Source organism: Eurypyga helias, unplaced genomic scaffold, assembly GCF_000690775.1.
Source record: "Eurypyga helias isolate BGI_N326 unplaced genomic scaffold, ASM69077v1 scaffold9896, whole genome shotgun sequence".
Lineage (NCBI taxonomy): Eukaryota > Metazoa > Chordata > Aves > Eurypygiformes > Eurypygidae > Eurypyga > Eurypyga helias.
Window position 1 is genome coordinate 9809 of NW_010254654.1, and position 18289 is coordinate 28097.

The following is an 18289-nucleotide window of genomic DNA, read 5'->3' on the forward strand; positions in this document are numbered from 1 at the left end:
TAATGTAGGCTAAACCCTAATGTAGGCTAAACCCTAACGTAGGCTGTAACGTTTGTCTCTGAAAGTAAGACGCTTGTCTCCCTGCCTGTTTGATTTATGACAGATTAGGGTGTCGGTTAATCTCTTCTTATTTGGCTAAGTGACTGTGGAGATTAATCAGCTATTGTCTGCAAAAGGAGCCCATAAATACAGATGACCAAATTTTCTTTACCTATTCCTCCCTATGCCAGGGGGATACAGAGGGGTACAGCCAAGGTGGACAGCAGCCTCTTAAATCTCATTTCATGGGCGAAATGGAAAAACCACAGCAGCGGCTCTGGCTGGTACTGGTGTTCTCCGACATGCTCAGTTCAGTTTCCTGGAGAAGGCAATAGGCCACAGGAATAACAGGTCACGGTCTCCTGTGAGAAGATGGGGAAGCGGAACGTGGTTGCGAGTGGGTGAATCTGCCTGGCTGGTACAGCACCATCTCTGCTGGCACAGAACATGGAGAAAGCAGCGTTTCTTATGGGAAAAGCTGTACTCAGCAAATACAGAAACACACTGCAACAGCAACATGCTGTGAATTTTGGAAAACAGACCAGCATGGAAGACAGACACTGAAAAGCATCCTCCATGAACGTGAGGTGCAGACACCTACCTGTCGGGGCCTCTGCTGCGACGTTTGCACCAGCTGCCTTCCCACCCTGTGCATTCCGAGGACATTTGGACAAAAGATGTTATTTTTCTACTCATTTTCTGTTGACAGCTGCAGTTTCCTGCCTTTGAGGCCAACAACTGACCCTGTGGGTGAGCACCGCAGCAGCACACGCTGATCCCCGCCGTGAGGGGATTAGCAGGTGGGTCATAGAGGTGCCCTGCACCGAGTAACTCAAAGCTAGGAGCAACAGCCAAACACCTTCTCTCGCTGGAGTTCTGCTGTTAGCAGTAGCATCCCTCGGGAAGTCTTTTTTCTCCTCTCTCTCTGATTTTTACCTACTTGCTGTTTTTTTTACAAATGCCTCATTTTTTTCTTTCTACCTTCTCCCACGTGCTGCTCTTTGGGGATGGTACCCCGTCCAAACGTAGCTGCAAAGCAGTAAATATTCACTGTGCACAGTTTAAACACCTCTTGGTAAATTCGCTCTTGCACAGCGTGGCAGAAGGCAGATGGTGACAGGGCACAGGCACACTCCCGGGGTATTAAGAAACCCACTTTAAACGGCAGAGAGTGCCTGAGCCACGACACTGGCACTGGTCGGCTCACCTGGTGCTAAACTACACGGATGAGTATTTCTAAAATAGTGGAGAGTGGCGAACAAAGGGAGCTCAGGTGTACAGCACCTGATAGTGAACACATTTAATGCCTCAGGAAGAGACCCTGGGGATTCTACCCAAGCGACACCGGTTGCTATAGAGATATCTGTCCTCTTCAGATACAGATGGATCGCTGCAGGATGCGTTTCACTGCATCTCAGTGTAGACAGTCAACCATTTCCTACCATCCCTGTCAAAATAGCTGAGATCTTCCCAGGCTTTCCTTAAAAGAAGGAGCAAGCCAGCTTTCTGGAGAGGGGCACCACTGACTGGTGCTCATTGCCGTTAGTCATCTCCTCTCTAATGAGCTGTCTCTGCTGAGGAGAACTCAGGGGGTCCAGAGAGCAGGATGAGCTTCAGACCAGACACACGCCGGGATCTTCTCTGTGGGAAGATGGTTCCTCTTCCGTTCCAGCCTTCCAGCCTGGTCCGAGTCTTCATCAGCTCGGTGTTTTCAGGTAAAAAAGCGGAAAAGTCGTGAAGCTGATGCAGGCATCAGGCACTCTCTGCGAGAGTCTGCAAAGCGTTACAGCGCGGCGAGACCGCTGTGCTCGGCAGAGAAGCTGTAAGCTTGCAGCTTCATCTGAAAGCGAAGATGCCGATGATCTGCTGCATTTTATACAGAGCTTCATGCAGTCACACTCACTTTGCACTTGGAACGTGTCCGAGATGGCAGAATCCTGCATCAGTTCAGGAACCGGCATCTGCAGTGGGGCCAAATTCAGAGCGGGCACTACTGCGTGACGGTAGCCCAGCGCAGCGCCTGTCTGCACGCAGCAGCAGGCCTTCTGGAAACGCTGGGCAGCACACATTTGCTTCCCATCCACCGCCCTAACAGCAAGACATATTTGTGAAGAACTTCTCTTCTTGGACAATTTCCAAATATTTCCCACTTCCTCTGCCTGCTGGGACATGGTTGCCAGACTGAGCTCCTAAAGTGGTAACTGGCAGTGGGTAGCAATGACTCAGATTTTCAGGAATTACAAAGCTCAGATTCTGCTTCTGAAAATCATTTACTCTGTCTCCATTTTTAATTAAGAAGACTTAGGCTTAGATGGGCTCTCAATTCCGCAAAAAGTGCCTTCCAAAGAAAGGAAATACAGCAGCATCTCCTCCAGTCGGAGATACCGTGAGGATACGCGGTGTGGCCAGCGAGGTGTTTCCAGGCTAAGCAGGTAGATCAGCATTTACAGAACGGTTCCTGCAGTGTACGAGAACTGCAGACAGTCTGAGACCAGTGGGCATAGAAGGACACAGTGTTAAGATTTTACCTACACCACCTGTCCAAGTTGTGGTAGACCTCGTGGATTTTCAGGAACAGTTTTGGGAGGAAGGATGTGATGTGATTGGATTCTCAGCAAAAGACAGACTTTTGTTCAACCCACTCTCTCCGTGAAGTTTGGAAGTCACGTGGGCTGGCTTGTAAGGCGATACAAGGATTTCCCACAACTACTGCAACCTTGCTGAGGGCTAATGAATTATTCCAGGAGTATGACATGAGAGTGCTTGCTCCCTGTTGGACAGCAGGGCAGACATGATAATTCCTAACCCAAGGGAGCCCTCTCCTCATCTGACACTGGCACAGACTTCATTAGGGATCACTTTTCACTTAGAACAGTCCCAAGGAAAGCTGCAGATACAGCCATTCCCCATCCTAATTTTAGCATTCCCTCTTGTACTACTCTACCACATGATTATATAGTGCCGTGAATGTTTAAATAATTTTGAGGAAAGAATATTCCAGTTCTGAAGAAAGTATAATCTCCTATGATGAAACATATGTAAGGAGAATAATGTCCTTTATATTCCACTTGTCTTTTCATTTTGCAGGTGTGGAAAGCATCCCCGAGCGGGAGAGGGTGCGTGGATGTGGGCGCCGGGAGTGAGCATGCGTACTTGCGTTTGTGTGCATAGATGGGCTTACTTTTCTTCCTATTTGCTTTGTCTTAGTTTATCTGGAATTTACCTACTTTGCTGCTTGATTTAATTCCGTATGTCACTTAAAAGGTGGCACAAGGATTTTTCTAGAAAGTGGTAATCTCTCCTGTAAAAAGCACAGCGGGGGAAGCGGCCATAACAATTTCACAGACTTGAGGCTGTATGAAAAGATTCCCTGTGGGTAGAATTGCCTTTTATTGTGGCTATTTATCACTGCTGAGATGGCCAACAGGGTGCCTGAGTGGTCTTAAAATAGGCTGCAGGATTTCCTGCAGTAAGATGTAAGAAATGTATTTTTCTGGATCAATGCTGCTGTATTGTATCCTGTAACTATGCAATCCAAAATTTCCAGATCCAGAGTTTGCATATTAGCAAATAAAACCCACAGCGGGACAAGCCGGTCTGGAACCTTGAAAACGCACTCGCATCGGTAACGTAGCACTGTGGGCACAAGTCTGCAGACATCTGGAAACCACAGTTTTACAGGACTTAACCACAACGCCATCGGGGTGAAACACCACAGATCAGATAACAGCAACACAAACTGCGTTTTTGCTGTAATGTCTAACAAGACACAAAGCAAAAACCCAGCTCCAAAGCCCTAACTTCCGGTGTGCCTCACAAATCCTTCCCTGCAGACATGGCTACAGAAAGAGAGACCCTCCTGGAGAAAGCCTACCCAGAGGCACAGGCCTTCTGTCAGAAGCACGGCCTAATGCTTGAGGTAAATCACTTCTCTCCTGTCTGTCCTGTCCAAAGGCCATCAAAACATGTGGGATGGAGGGATAAAAAACCAAAAAAGTTTTTTCCATTTCCTTAGAATCCTCCTAGGAGTCAAATACTGCTGTACCTATTCCCTAGAACTCTTACATGGAGTATATTTGTATGCTTGAGCTGGATGGATCTTCACAGAATCACAGAATGGTTTGGGTTGGAAGGGCCCTAAAAGCCCATGCAGTCCCCCCCCCTGCCATGGGCAGGGACACCTTCCACTAGACCAGTTTGCCCCAAGCCCCATCAGGCCGGGCCTTGGACACTCCCAGGGATAGGGCATCCACAGCTTCTCTGGGAACCTGTCCCAGGGCCTCACCACCCTCTGCGGGAAGAATTCCTTCCTGATATCCAGTCTAACCCTCCCCACTTTCCATTTAAACCCGTTACCCCTTGTCCTGTCACTACAGGCCCTTGTAAAAAGCCCCCCTCAGCTTCCTTGTAGCCCCCCCCAGACACTGGAAGGGGCAATAAGGTCTCCCCGGAGCCTTCTCCAGGCTGAACAAGCCCAACTCTCCCAGCCTGTCCCCATGGCAGAGGGGCTCCAGCCCTTGGAGCATCCCCGTGCCCTCCTCTGGACTTGCTCCAACCAGTCTATATCCTTCTGATGCTGAGGCTTCACAGCTGGACGCAGCACTCCAGGTGGGGTCTCACCAGAGCAGAGTAGAGCTCCGAGTAGAGCTTTAAAATCTCTGAGTAGAGATTTTAGTGGCGGTGGCCAACCCTATGCAAGCACCTGGACACAAGGGTATCCATCATCCTTTTGTTACTATATTCAATTGGAAAAAAAAGTTCCACGTGTAAATTCCACTGGAAATACTTCAGGGGTAGTTGAACTACCTAATTATACTAATTTGCACAGAACCTGTAGCATAAAAGGGGCTATTGAAATGTTTGGGATCCTTATCTTCTGTGACAGAAGATAGGCTTGAAAAGTTGCAGCAAATAACCCACAGTCTTGAGGTTCCTTGTCCTAATTTGCCATCTACAGTCCGAATCCCTAAGTCTTTCACAGCAGAAATCCCTCCTGAGCCATTCTGAGTGTCTCAGTGTCTCCTGCAGAGCTGCAGTAATTAAAGCTGCGTAGCACTAGTGTTCAGACCGATCTAAAACCAAAACATGATAGAATGACTTAATTTTCCCACGTCGCTGTTTTGATGACAGTATTGACTAGTCTAAGAATCTTAAAAATGGTGTGTTTTTGTGCAGGTAATTGACTTGAAATGGGGTATTTCTGAGCCTGTAGACCCTGATCACAGATACGCCCAACTCTCTCTGGAGGAAATTGAAGCCTGTCAGAAACTGTCAGCGGGTCCCACCTTCATCGTAAGTGCGGCGCAGGCTGAAGTGGGACGTACGGGGCGGGCCGGGCGCACTCAGGTCCACTGGGCAAGTAAGGTGGTTTTCAGAAGGAATGAGCCTGCCTGAGCAGCTTCAAAATCAGCTCGCCGGTGGGGCCGAGATGTCAGTAACTGCCAGTAGTCCCTAAAAAGACAAAAGTAGCCCTGACAGGCACATGACCAGTCTCTTCAGAGCAGAAGGTAACAGGGGCTGTGTGCATTGATGAGCAGATGAAAGAGGTGGATGGAGATACACATAAGGCAAGATGCTGTTGCTCCAAGCTTGCTTCCTGCCCAATACCTCAATACTGAGGAGGTTTTCTCTGTAATAAATGGAATAAACACAAACTCCCTGTGCAGAGAACCAGAAAAATGCCATAGCAACCACCAGGGACAGAGCTGGGCATCACGCTGCAAGCTGATACCTGTTCCATGCCTCTGCCCTACTCAAATCCCTCTGACCACTCCTATCCACTGAAAGCTCCCCAGCAGCCCACCTCAGCTTCCCTGGAGCACTTTGGTGACAGCCCCACACAAAAACCCACACACAGAGCTTTGAGCCCTGCAGAGCTGAGGCAGAAGCGTCAGCTTGCTTCCTCAGGTTGTTTTGGCTTTAGAAAGGGAGAAAGAAAGTTTTGCTGAAGAGAGAGAATAAATACGCAGTCCCAGGAGGCATAATTGAAGTTACAAGTAAATAAATAACCAATTAAGTATCTGTGCAAGTTGTGCCTGATTCCTCCTGAGCCACTTCTGCCAGAGGCCAGCAATGGAGAGGCAGAGACCGGGAGAGGCTCACCACGGCATTACTGCACCCAGGAGCTCCCCAAGGCTGGGCTCCCTGCAGCTCACCCCTGTGAGCACCACATTGCACACGCAGATGGCACGGGCAGGCACCCAGGCAGCGTCTCCCTCTGGGTCTCGGAGCGTACCTAGGAATCTCAGCAGAGGCAGCCACGAGGGTCTCACTACTCCCTCTTCCCCTTACGCACACCAGAAGGGCACCGCTCAAGGATTACACTCTGGGCTTGCGCTCTGAGCTTATTCCGGCTGTTGCCGGAGTGTATGGATGCGGGAGGCTGCCCCATTTCAGGATCTCACTCTTCCCCAGCCCAGCCTTCGGTCCTCATCAGAAGTCCCCCGGCGCAGTGCTGTTCCCTTCGTTCTTCTCCACCCCAAAGCCAATGTTACGGCACCACTGGCCAACGTCCCCAGACCAGTTCTGCTGTGTGCATCCACTGCCTCACCACCGCTCTCTGCCCGCCCAAAAACACACTCTGAAAGCCTGAGGAGCCGCTGCTCTAAAGCCCCTTCTCCCTGACCATGGGGCAGGCTGGGGCTCTGCTTGGCTGTCCCTGTCCAACATGGAAGCCACGAGGGCGCTGTGCTTACCAGCACGTTCTCTGGGCAGCCCTCCCCGGCAATCCTAGGTGCTAGGGCAAGCAGCCAGGCCCCACTCCAGCTGTCACGGCGGCAGCAGTGCCTGCATGCCAGCCCTTTTTTGCCTGTTGCAGGGACTGCTGGGGGACAACTACGGGCACCAGACTGTGCCTCGGCTCATCACGGAGAAGGAATTTGAGGCCCTAACTCTGCAGCTAGCAGGGGACTCGGCCCAGCTCCTGACAGAGCGGTACCGGCGGGATGAGAACGCGCTGCCCACCTGCTGCGTGCTGCAGCCGGCTGACGGGCAGGCCTGGCCCTGCCTGGAGAGACGCCTGGCCTCAGCGCTGCGCATGGTGGCCCAGAAGGCAGAGGGGTGCGGGCTGCTCAGCCCAGAGCGGAGCCACTGCTACCACCGGTCAGGTGTGTTCCGGCAGGGCTGCAATGTCCTTCTCTCAGGGAGGACAGCTGTTTGGTTCCAGACAGCAACAGGAAAGATGTAGGGAAGGAAGAGGCTTGCTAACTACCTGCCCTATCCCAAATCCCAAGAAAGGAGGTTGGTGCTGACTAGCCAACAATAATTAAAACACCAGGTAGAAATGTTTCTCCTTTTTCCCCTATCTTCCTGAGCACATCCAGGGGTTTACCCAGCTCAGAGGACGTGGGGAATGCTGAGCTGCTAGCATCCTCTGAAATACAGAAGGACCAAGGGATCTCATGTTAGTGCTGGTGGATGGCTTTTCCTGTGTTCGTATGCTCACATCTCCCCCTTCGGTTTTGTGGTTTTTAGCAATTGACTGGGAGATTGAACACGGTCTCCTCAATACCCAGGATAGCAATCCAGGGGCTTTCATATTCCTCAGAGAGGTGGAGGATTCCAACAGACAAACTGAGCAAAGGACAAACAGTGAGCTGTTAGGATGAGAGGACAATCCAGACAGTGAAGCGAAACAGCTGCTCAGCAACCTTAAAGCGCGAATCGCAAGGCGTTACCCCAAACACCTCAAAGTACACACACTGGCATACAGGAAAGACTCTGGGAACCCTCAGTGCAAGGAGAGTAACAAATACCTGAAAGAACTTTGTGAGCAGTTCGCTGCTGTCACGAATCACCAGGTTTTGGAGACCCTTCGATACAGAGGACAGATCAGCGAGGAGCCGGGGCGACTTCTGCAGGAGCTGGGCCACCACACTGCGCTGTGCCTGAAGCACTGCAGATTTTTCTGTGGGAGACAGAATTTATTGGATAACATTTTTCACCGTATTAGGCAGAACAATGAGAAAACGCACAAAGCCCTCATCCTTTATGGGCCACCAGGCTGTGGGAAAACAGCTGTGATGTGCAAACTATCTGAGAGGGTGCAAGCTGCTTTAGCGCATGACACCGTAGCCGTGATTCGGTTGCTGGGGACATCCCAGCTCAGTTCTGCCATTCACAGCCTGCTGAGGGACATCTGCCTCCAAGTGTGTTTAGCATTTGATTTCCCACAACCTCCAACCCAGGCCAAACAGGCTGGCAGTGATTTAGTCTTGTTCCTCAGTAAACTCCTCCTCGCTGTGTCCCATTGTGGCACAAGGACACTGGTGTTGTTCCTTGACTCTGTGGAGAGATTACTTCCTGGTAATGGCGCTCACAGATTCCACTGGCTCCCTGAAGATTGCCCTCCAAAGGCCCACATCATCATTTCCATTTCCACAGCAGAGCCTGATATTCTGAAAGCTCTCCAACACGTTGTGCCTGAGGCTGAAGCGTACTTTGAAGTAGAACCCTTACCCTGCGAGGAAGGTGAGGAGATGCTAGAGATGCTCTTAGCGTCAGAGAGACGACGACTAAGCCCAGCTCAATGGGCCTATTTCCACCAGAGCTTCCCCAGGGGTGGGCAAGCGCTGCTCTTCAAGCTGGCCTTCCGTGAGGCCAGAAAATGGGCATCTTACACGCCTCCTTCCGAACTAGTGATTGCTAGCACAGCCCAGGACGCCATGCATCGCCTGTGCGAGAGACTGGAAAAGTCACACGGCACACTCCTCGTGGCTCACGTGCTTGGCTATATTGCTTCCTCACAGTGAGTACAGCTGTATTTCTGATGGAACAGCCCCTATTTCCTGCTCCTCATAGGGAATCTGTCTAAACACAGCCAAAACCCATCGAAGTTCTCAGTTCTCTGAGCCTGTGAATGTTCATACATAGATTTAGCAAGCATAACATCCCTTTCATACCTGGCAGCCTACCTAAAATATTGTCTTGAAGGGAGATGTTCTGGGATTACTTGAAAAAGGAAATCCATCTCCATGGCTTATCCAGGGTCTAAGCTCTCAGCTGAGACTGCCATGCGTGCACGTGAGCTAGCAAGAGTTTTCATGTCCAGCACTTCTGAACTGCCAGAGAGATCACTCACCCTCCCACTATGGATATCAGCGTAAACAGTAATGAGCACAATAAATCATTTCCTTTCATACAACACACTTCACTTGCAGAAATGGGCTGTCAGACATGGAGCTGAAGGACATTTTATCCCTTGATGATGAAGTTCTCTCAGAGATTCACCACTGCTACTTTCCTTCAAGTAAAACCATCCTGCGCCTTCCTCCTCTCCACTGGGCACGGCTACGCAGCGACATGGGAGAGTGCCTGGCGGAACAGAAGGCAGACGGCTTCACCCTTCTTCGCTTTGCACACAGGTACTCTCAGAGGGCAGAGGAGCAGAAGCCAAACCCCCCGGTATGGGATGTCCCCATCCTGGGCTTTTGGGCACCCTGCTGAGACTCCTCTCCAGTCTTAAACCCTGTCAATGCTGTGATTCTAGAACAAGCCTGGCCCTAGCTGCCTGTTCCAGCACATCCATTACTTTTTCCCTTCCCAGGCAATTTGCTGAAATAGTGCAGAACCGTTATCTATCAAAACAGGACCAAATCAAGAGGCATTTTCTCCTGGCAGATTTCTTCAAGGGGACTTGGAGCTGGGGAATGAAGAAACCACTCACATTGCCACACTTTGGCAGGACTTTGAATGCTGACAGGAGGGTGAGGAATAGCAGCAGGCATTTCCATACCTGTTAGCTCTGGACCAGGCTCTGTGTCTCCAGACTGCTGGACAGGGTCTGAAATCAGAAGGCAACAGAGAAAATAGTCAGTGACACTATTCAGTGCTTTCAGCAATGTCAAAACTATATAGATAGGGGTTTTTTTTAAACAGGTATCTTGAACCCAGGAGATCTACAGTCATTTTACAAACACTGTTATATAGTCTTCATATATGTAAAAGGCAACAAGAAAGGAAGGAATTTATTATTCATGTATGCAAAATACAGATTAGATTGCCTCAGACTGTAGCAAGAGAAATTTAGAGTCATGAAAAACATTTCCAGCTAACAGGATGTGCTGCGTTTAGTCGGGACAGTTTGTTTTCTTCACAGCATGAGGCTGTGTTCTGCATTTGCGCTGAGTATTGATTACACTGCTGGGTTAAGTTGTTGCTGAGGAGCGTTTGTACCAATTCAGGGACTTTTCCAGTTTCTGATGCTGCCCCTGTGTTCCCAACTTTTCCTTCACAAGAAGCTGGGAGGGGACACAGCCCAAACAGCTGACCCAAACTGACCAAAGGGACATTTCATGCTCAGTATATAAGTTGGGGGGGGCGCCATGTCACTGGTTAGTTGCTTTTCTCGTTTGTGCTCTCGCTCCTGGGACTCACTCTGACCCTGCTGCGATCTCTCTTGGGCTCCTGCTACTCAAGACCTGGCTGGGTATCAGTCAGCAGGTGGTGAGCAATTGTACCATTTATTTTACTTTCCATTATTCTCATTACATATTATTACTAGTATTGTTAGTATTTTTAGTATTATTAGTATCACTATTTTATTCATATTCAATTATTAAGTTGTTTTGATCTCAGCCCATGACTTTCCTTGTCTTTTGCTCTGATTCTCCTCCTCCGCTGCAGGAAGGGGGAGGTGAGTGAGCGGCTGTGTGGTGCTTTGTTGCTGGCTGGGATTAAACCACAACAAGGAAAACAATGAAAATCGTGGAAGTGCTGTCCGGCATACCACAAGATACCACCTAGCGCTGAAGTTGTGAAAGCAAACACATTAATCCCCAAGCCATGTCTCAAATCCACCGTTCTGGTTACTCTCAGGTAGCTCCTCAGCCACTCTGTTTCTCTGACTCTGTTGCAAACCTGAGGACGTTGAGTGAATTGCCATTTCATTTACTTAATGCTGGACGAATTGAGGAGCTGAAGCAGGATGTGCTGGGTAAGGACCGGGCGAGAAGGGGTATACAGTGCTCTGCAGAGGTTCATGCCTACAGCCACAGGTAAGAATCACCCCCTTTCTGCACAGCATCGCTACCCGCTGTGAGAAGAGAACTTGAAAAAGAGAAATAGGCAAACTTTTATGAACTGTTATCCTCAAATTATCACCACACTCCTTTAGTAGCTAAAAGGAATCATCTAGATCCTCCCAAAGATGAGAATGAAACATAAAAACTGCATTAAAAAAAATACAGAGAGCATTTAAGAGGCTAAAGACTGAATCGGAGCAACGGCAGCTCTCCACTTCCTCAGCAATGAGTCCCAGTTCCTCTGCTGGCGGCTGTTGATCCTTCTCTCCTCTTCCTCACCCAAAACAAGCATTTTTTATTTCAGTCTTGTCAGAGTAACTGTGCATTCTCAGGGCTGATGTTCTCTGCTCTAACAGCATTTCGTTCTGCAGGGAATATGAACTGGATCAGCTGTAAAATAATTGCCTCTGGAACAGAGAGCGTGGTTGATGACTTTGCCGTGTGTGCCGAAGGTATCGGCTGTCCAGAGCTGCGCCTCGTGCAGGACACGCTTCTCCTCCTGAAGCCAGCAGTCAGCAGCGTACGCTGCCCTGAAGGTAACGGCCGTGTCAGAGAGCGACCCAGGGAGAGAAGTGAAATTTTCCTTTCCAAGTACTTTTCTGAGGAATTACAACCAGTGACAAAATTACCTGTTCTGGGATCATCAAAAGACTCATAAAGGCCCCATTCCATGGAAGCTGAGGTTGCCAACAGGTTAGAGCCGTTTACCATAACCACAGCGCCTGTTGCCCCACATTCAGCAGAAGCACCTTTTAGTGACCTGGATGCCCTCGCAGCTTTAAAACAAACTAGATGAGAGGCCACACAGTGCTGCTCCTTTCTCTTCTCAGAATTCCCACTCCTCCCCCTCAAGGGAAAAATCCTGCCACACCATTACATTTGCCCATGTTTTACACCATCGCCTTCCCTACATTATTCGAGTGCCTGGCCAGACAAGGCCTGCCCAGTTCATTAAATACGGTACGTCACAGAAAACACAACTGTGGCAGCGCTCACAGGCCCACCAGTCGTGTTCTAAAACGCTTTCTTGTCTCTGCTCTCTTAGGAGCCAGTATAATATACACAGAAGTGCTGGCCAGGCTTCTTGGTTTCGTGCCTTCTTACCCGGAGGTCATCGGGAAGCTGTGCCAGCAGTGTCGAAGCTGGTGTGGTGCCTGTCCCTATCCCGTTCTCATTCCACTGTGCGGATTTCTCCAGCCAGCCAGTGGGACCCTACACACAACACTCACCGGATTCCTCAAAGGTAGGGTTAGTCCTGGTGACAGATACAGCCCGAGAATACACCTAATTATCCATCTGTTATGAGCGAGATCCAAGAAACAGCATAAATAAACAGAGCAAGAAGGAGAGAACAGCTGTTTCTGTAGAAATACAGTTTTGCCTGTGAGCTTCCACAAAGGCGGGATAAAAGTCCATTTGCCTTTGGGCTCAGTCGTGCACCAGTCCCAGTCGCAATCGCTGCAACACGAGGACAAAGTGGGTCACTTTGTCGTCAGGACAACAAAAGCACACACTGACCTAGATATGTCTGAGGGAACCTAATCTTGCTCTTGGCACAGACTGCGGGGTTCAGACAGTACAGGGGGGTTTCCAGTCGGGGAAACACAGCGTATTAACAATCTTAAAATGTCTCCTTTCTGCCTGCGGTATCAAGAACAGCCTCTCCTCTCTCTGTATCACAGCAGGCATCACAGCGATGGCACTTAGTTCCGATTACCGGCTGCTGGTGGCAGGTTCCCAGGATGGCTCAATGCTTGTCTGGAATATGGAAGTTTTAGAGATGCTGCATGCCCTCCCTGGGCACTCTGGTGAGCCTTCTCCACTTTTCAGGGCTGGAGAGCTTGTTTTAATATCTGAGAAGAGCTCGGACAGCCTGGCCATCCTTGCGCCGCAGGCACACAGACACCTCCCAGCTGCCAGCATTCTCCCAACTGCTGAAAGCGCTGACAACCCTTCATTCTGTGAACCCTTGTTTTATTTCATAGCTGAGGTGAGGTGTGTGAAAGTGTTTGGAAAAGGAACCTGTGCTGTTTCAGCCTCCATGGATCACAGTCTGCGCATCTGGAATTTGATTTCTGGCAGAGCAAGGTTTATTATCCAGGACACGGACATCGAAGAAGACCCCTCACATCACCTTCATGTGGATGAGGGGCACATGATTGTATATTCTTCCTCAGATACGAAGGTATGGCCACTCTTTAACGTAAAGCGTGCTGAAGGAACAAGAACTTCAGAAGTTAGAGCCACAACCATGAAGGCTGTAGACAGAAAAGCTACCTTAGACCCCGCTACACCTATCTCTTTGCCACCTCTTTCCTAGATCCATGCTTGGCGCCTGGAGAGAGCAGAACTCATCTTCCAGATCTCTGGAGAGGCATGCGATGCGTGGATGTGTTCTGCAGTATTCAGCCCAAGGCTGGTGATTATGACTGTGTCTGAAGGAGGCACGCTGAGGCTGTGGAACAGCAACACCGGCAAGCTGAGATCCAAATGTCAGCTACCCGGGCTACAGGAAGAAACACCAGCTTCCAGCGTTCTGATCCAGAAGGAAAGGGAGATGATAGTGGGATTTAGCAGGGGATCTCTAGCCATGGTACACATCTCTGTTCAACTTCCTTATAGTATTTCTTATAATATCCAGAGGTTTACTGAGCCAGACAACAGATCTAGTAACCAGCTGGGCTTCCTCCTCCATGCTGGGCAGAGCATCCTCCTCACACTTCCATATCCTTGTTCCCAAATGGACAACCAAGACACTTTCTATCCTGCTGCACCTCATAGCTCTGCCCAAAGCCATGCGGCCAAACTAATTGCACTAATCCATCCTCTTGCCCTCACCTGAGAGGCAGCTCAGCCACCCCAGCTTCATGTCTTACTCTTGCCTTATTTTTGTGCAGATCTCTCCTGATGGAAACAGTCTGCTAGAGAAGCTTCCTGGAAGGGTTTGCTTTGTGGTGGCATTAGAAGACGAGTCCGTTCTTGCTGCAGGTTCAACAGCACCCATTCCTTAGGAAAGCGTTGCTAATAGCTGCTCTCCCACATGCCAAGTGGCCTTTAAAAGGGGCTAGCGTGTGGAATTTCCCATTAGCCTGGCCTTAGTCAACTGCTGTACTTAAGATTGTTACTTAAGCAGTTACTTAAGTAACTGCTGTACAAAGATTGGGTGAAATTCCCTCTGTGAAAGGCAGAGCATTGCCTGAGTCCCAGGAGCCCTTTCTCAAGGGAATAAGTGAGATGTAAGTAGTGAAAATCACTCAAGCCAGCATGATTATTTTTTATGGTTTCTAAGCTACTCTTTGGGCTTACCTTTAAAGAAATACAGGAGTTAAACTGTATGCACAAGGACATGCTGTGAAGGGGATTAGAGACTTTCCCAGCTCAATATATCAGCAACTAAAATTTTATTATTTTAGGCTTTGAGGAGTACGTGCGAGTGTAGCTGGCAGACTCCAAGGGATTCCACAGGTTCCTAGCAGCAGACTTGGAACATGAAGGAGTGGTTCTTACGGCTGTTATCTCTGCTGGCAACAGCATTATTGTTACTGGTTCTCAGGCTGCATCTATCCAGGTAGGAGGGAAGGCTGGGCAGCTTCCCAATCCACAGCATCTCTCACAATGCAGCTTACAGAATACGGCGCCAATCCAATAAGGAGGTCATCTTGATCCCCAGCAACCTGCCTGGGGGTTGGATTTGCAGTTCTAGTACTGCCACACTCCTAGAAGTGATGACCACTGACCCTTCTCTTCATTGCTTTAAGCCTTCCTGTTCTCCTTTTATTCCTGACACAGGATGGAGAACACTTTATCAATTCAGAGGGCCAGCCCCAAGCCAGTGTCTGCCTGGGGCCTGGAATACAATTTCATGTCTAAATTTTTTTAATTCAAACTCCTAAAACTGCCTTGTTACCCATCTGTGAGCGGGAGGCAGATGGAATACACATCTGGAGCACCAGCTCTTGCCAAAGAAAGAGGTAAACAGCTGGTACAGTCCAGAACGTGCAGGATTAATTAGAGATCTTTCAGAGGAAAGGAAGCAAGTGGGCTGAACGGCTCCAGGTGCTTCAAGCATTTGTTTGCAGTAAAAGCAATGTTTTGCCTTCCAGTGTTAGGATGTTATCCTTTGGCTTTACTTATGTTTCTGGATAAGTTAGTTAAGGTGTATTGTTTTACCTCTTAAACAGGACTGAGGAAAAGCAGCTCTGGCACTGATGACTTCTCCCCCCTCCCCAACCTTTCCGAGGTGTGGAGTTTGGCAGACCAGGGGTTGCTGACTGACACTGGATGGCATGGGAGCACCAGTAACACTCTTGGCTCTCTGCAGCTGCGCTTTGGTTTCTGCCTCTCACTGCACACCCCACCTAGGGGTGTGGAACCTCACTCACAAACACGGACAAAAACCCTTGGCACCCGTCTCAAATACCGGCTGTGCTGCCCTGTCCCATGGCGGGAACGACGTCTGTTTTACCCAACCTGGAAACAGAGATAAAGTTATCATCTGGAAGGCCACGGGAGGTAAACTGCACCTCGGAAACACGGCGTTAAATTCAGCCTGCGTGTGGGGTGGGAGAGGAACCAACCCACTCGGAGAGGCAGCAAAGGCAGAGTTAGCTTTCTGCGGCTGTGACAAGGACAGGCTGCTCCCTTCTGCTCTTTCTAAGCGTGAGATTTAGGAAAGTTTGTTTCAGAGAGCATTTTAATCTCCTCTCCAACGTTTTTGTCCAGAATAGCTTATTATTATGACATGAGGAAAGTGGAAATATGAATAATATGCAAATTATTCACAAGAATGAAGCCAATCATGAGCCCCATCTGAGGGAGGGCATTTGGGTGCAGCTGGAGTAAAACCAGTCTTCCTGATTTCCTTCTGGTTTACAGGTGAAGTGTGTGACCCACTGGACACCTCTGCCCAAGTGCGATGCCTGGAAATAGCTGAGCAAAACCAGCTCCTTTTCACAGGGCTTGTATCTGGAACAGTCCTTGTCTTCCCACTGAACTCCAGGCAGGACGTAGCATGCATCCCACCTCCAGAGTCACAGAAACCAGTCATCAAGCAGGAAGAGCAGCTTGCCATAGCCTACGATGATTTCGTCCTTGTGCTGGACGTTATCCCTGCAGATCCATGCCCAGTGATCAACAAGCCCACCTACACCTTTAAAACTCCAATCCCTGGCTGTCTGATTTCCAAAGCGGCCGTCCTTGCAGACTACAGAGTCCTCTGTGGCACGACTAATGGGGACTTACTCCTTTATGACTGCCCTCGGGCCCAAGTGTTTCCTTTGGAAGGTCACAGAAGCCGGATCTCCTGTTTGGAAAGCAGCCATGGAGAGCAGTGGGCAGTCAGTGGGTGTGAAGATTCCCTGCAGCGTCTCTGGGACTTGGAGTTCTGTCAGCAGGAAAAAAATACAGCGGTAGGACAGTGTCAATAGGCGATTACTGCCCTGAGCGGCCAGGGAGGATCCAACAGGATTCCCAGCTCTTCCCAGAACACCCAAATCCTGTACATAGCTGTTCAGACTGAGGCAGCAAGCAATACTCAGCATGTAGGTCTGATTTTAAAGCAGCCTTACATCTAGATACCCTACTGAGGTGTCAGTGCTAAGGGAATGAGCGCTGTTAACACCACTGACGCTAAGCATACGTCACAGGAGTTATTTACCCACAGCTTATCAGTGCTCATTTAGCCAGTGTAAGGTAGATGGCATGCACCAGTGAAGAGAACAAGGCTTCCCAAGTTAACAGTAGCAACAGAAGGGGCAAATTGGGCCAGCTCAGGAGAATCCAGTAGGGGGAAAAAAAAAAAAAAAAAGTGATGAAGGAGGTTGGACTCATGCTGTTACTTTCACCTGACAATACACCATGGACACATCTGAGCTACTCCTTTCCATAGAAGGAATACCAGGCTCCCTTTCCTGTACAGTGCTACACAAGCTAGGGGCTTTGTGATACCTCCCATCCTCCTTCCAGGATCACTCCTGTAAAAATCTTAACCGATCACCTCTATTCGCAAGCTCTGAATAACCACTGAATACTCTAAGGCATCTTCACCTGTATTTACCAGCATAACCATCTAATCCTAACCATCCATTTTCAGCCTGCATTTCTCCTGAAAGGCATCTGCTGTGCTTGCTTCTCAAAAGATGCTAAGTACTTGTACACTGCATCGCTGGATCAGTCCATTACAGTCTGGGATGTTGCAAGCGGTGAGTAATTGGGAAATGCCAGCAACTACAGGAAAGTCCGTACTCTTTCCTGTGTTAAATAGGCTTGTAGTATCCTTCTTGTTGTAAGGAGGGAAACGTGCCACGCAACAACAGTTTGTGCGAGTATCAGAACAGAGGCTAGAACACCGGATCCACAGGCAGCGTGTTAGCATTGTGACTGGAAGCTGCGATCGCAGTCCCTACAGTTGGAGTATTCCAGCGCATACTAGAGAAAAATAGTCTGGGTCCAAGTATCAGCAGCGAGTTTATGGGCAAAGAAACACCACAACAGGTCTCTGTAGTTTCTACTATGCAAACCCTCTGTAATGCTGTAAGAAGAAACAAGCAACACGGCTTATTTTTTCCTCTCTCCTCCTTGCTCTTCACATGACCGTTGTACTGTCAGGTGACAAGGGACCATTTGAGGGAAGTGACATGTTTTAAGTCCAGTCCTGCTGCCCAGTAAAAGCTTTATTCCCAGCTTGGTTTCCACAGGTGCCTTGCTGGCTACACAGTGCATCTACACAACCGCTAACAGAATTGTTCTGACTGCGGATGGATTCGTTGCGACAACAAAAGGAGATTATACAATCCGCGAGAAGTTTCGCTGTCCTAAGACCACCCCTCCTCAGTACGACCCACTCCAGAACATCGTGGCAACATGTACGGTAAAATCCAGAAAGAAAGATGGGGAAAACTCAAGCAAAAGACAGTGCAACCAAGGAAATTCTTGTGGGAGCTTGACTGATTCCTCCAAGCTCTCCCAGATGTGTTCAGTGGCGTAAAAAGCAAAGAATAGGGCAAAGCAGCATAAACCCCCAGGACTGAGCCTGCAGGTTTCTCTTTCCGTCCTTCTGCCTCAGTGTTTCAGAATTACAATATTAAACATCGCTGATAACTCCCTCGCTGTGGTTATTCAGAGTCTGTGGGTACCTGGGCACTGCAAGCACTGTAGTAATAACCACGTAGGAAAGTTAAATACGGAAAACCAACCCTAAATCCACACTTCATGCAGCTACAGCGGAGCCC

The 18289-nt window shown here is 49.1% G+C and overlaps 1 protein-coding gene across 1 annotated transcript; it reads left to right on the top strand.

The window, feature by feature from the left end:
• The first annotated feature begins 1690 nt into the window (after positions 1-1690).
• On the top strand, positions 1691-18045 carry NWD1 (NACHT and WD repeat domain containing 1). The gene is made up of 19 exons (XM_010153080.1): positions 1691-1754; positions 3873-3958; positions 5215-5331; positions 6857-7140; positions 7991-8785; positions 9198-9401; positions 9584-9743; positions 10855-10972; positions 11432-11596; positions 12109-12303; positions 12746-12868; positions 13046-13245; positions 13381-13623; positions 14500-14628; positions 14989-15031; positions 15423-15572; positions 15936-16468; positions 17152-17260; positions 17756-18045. Exons 1-19 carry the CDS (start codon positions 1691-1693, stop codon positions 18043-18045), a joined length of 4008 nt encoding a protein of 1335 aa, XP_010151382.1.
• Positions 18046-18289: the final 244 nt, after the last annotated feature.

What these genes read in the sequence shown, in the direction of transcription:
- NWD1 (XM_010153080.1), top strand. Translation starts at nt 1,691, where the DNA reads ATGGTTCCTCTTCCGTTCCAGCCTTCCAGCCTGGTCCGAGTCTTCATC. An exon ending in GCTGAAGCAGGATGTGCTGG is followed by an intron (nt 10,973 to 11,431) that starts GTAAGGACCGGG and finishes TTCGTTCTGCAG; the next exon opens with GGAATATGAACTGGATCAGC. An exon ending in CAGCGTACGCTGCCCTGAAG is followed by an intron (nt 11,597 to 12,108) that starts GTAACGGCCGTG and finishes CTCTCTTAGGAG; the next exon opens with CCAGTATAATATACACAGAA.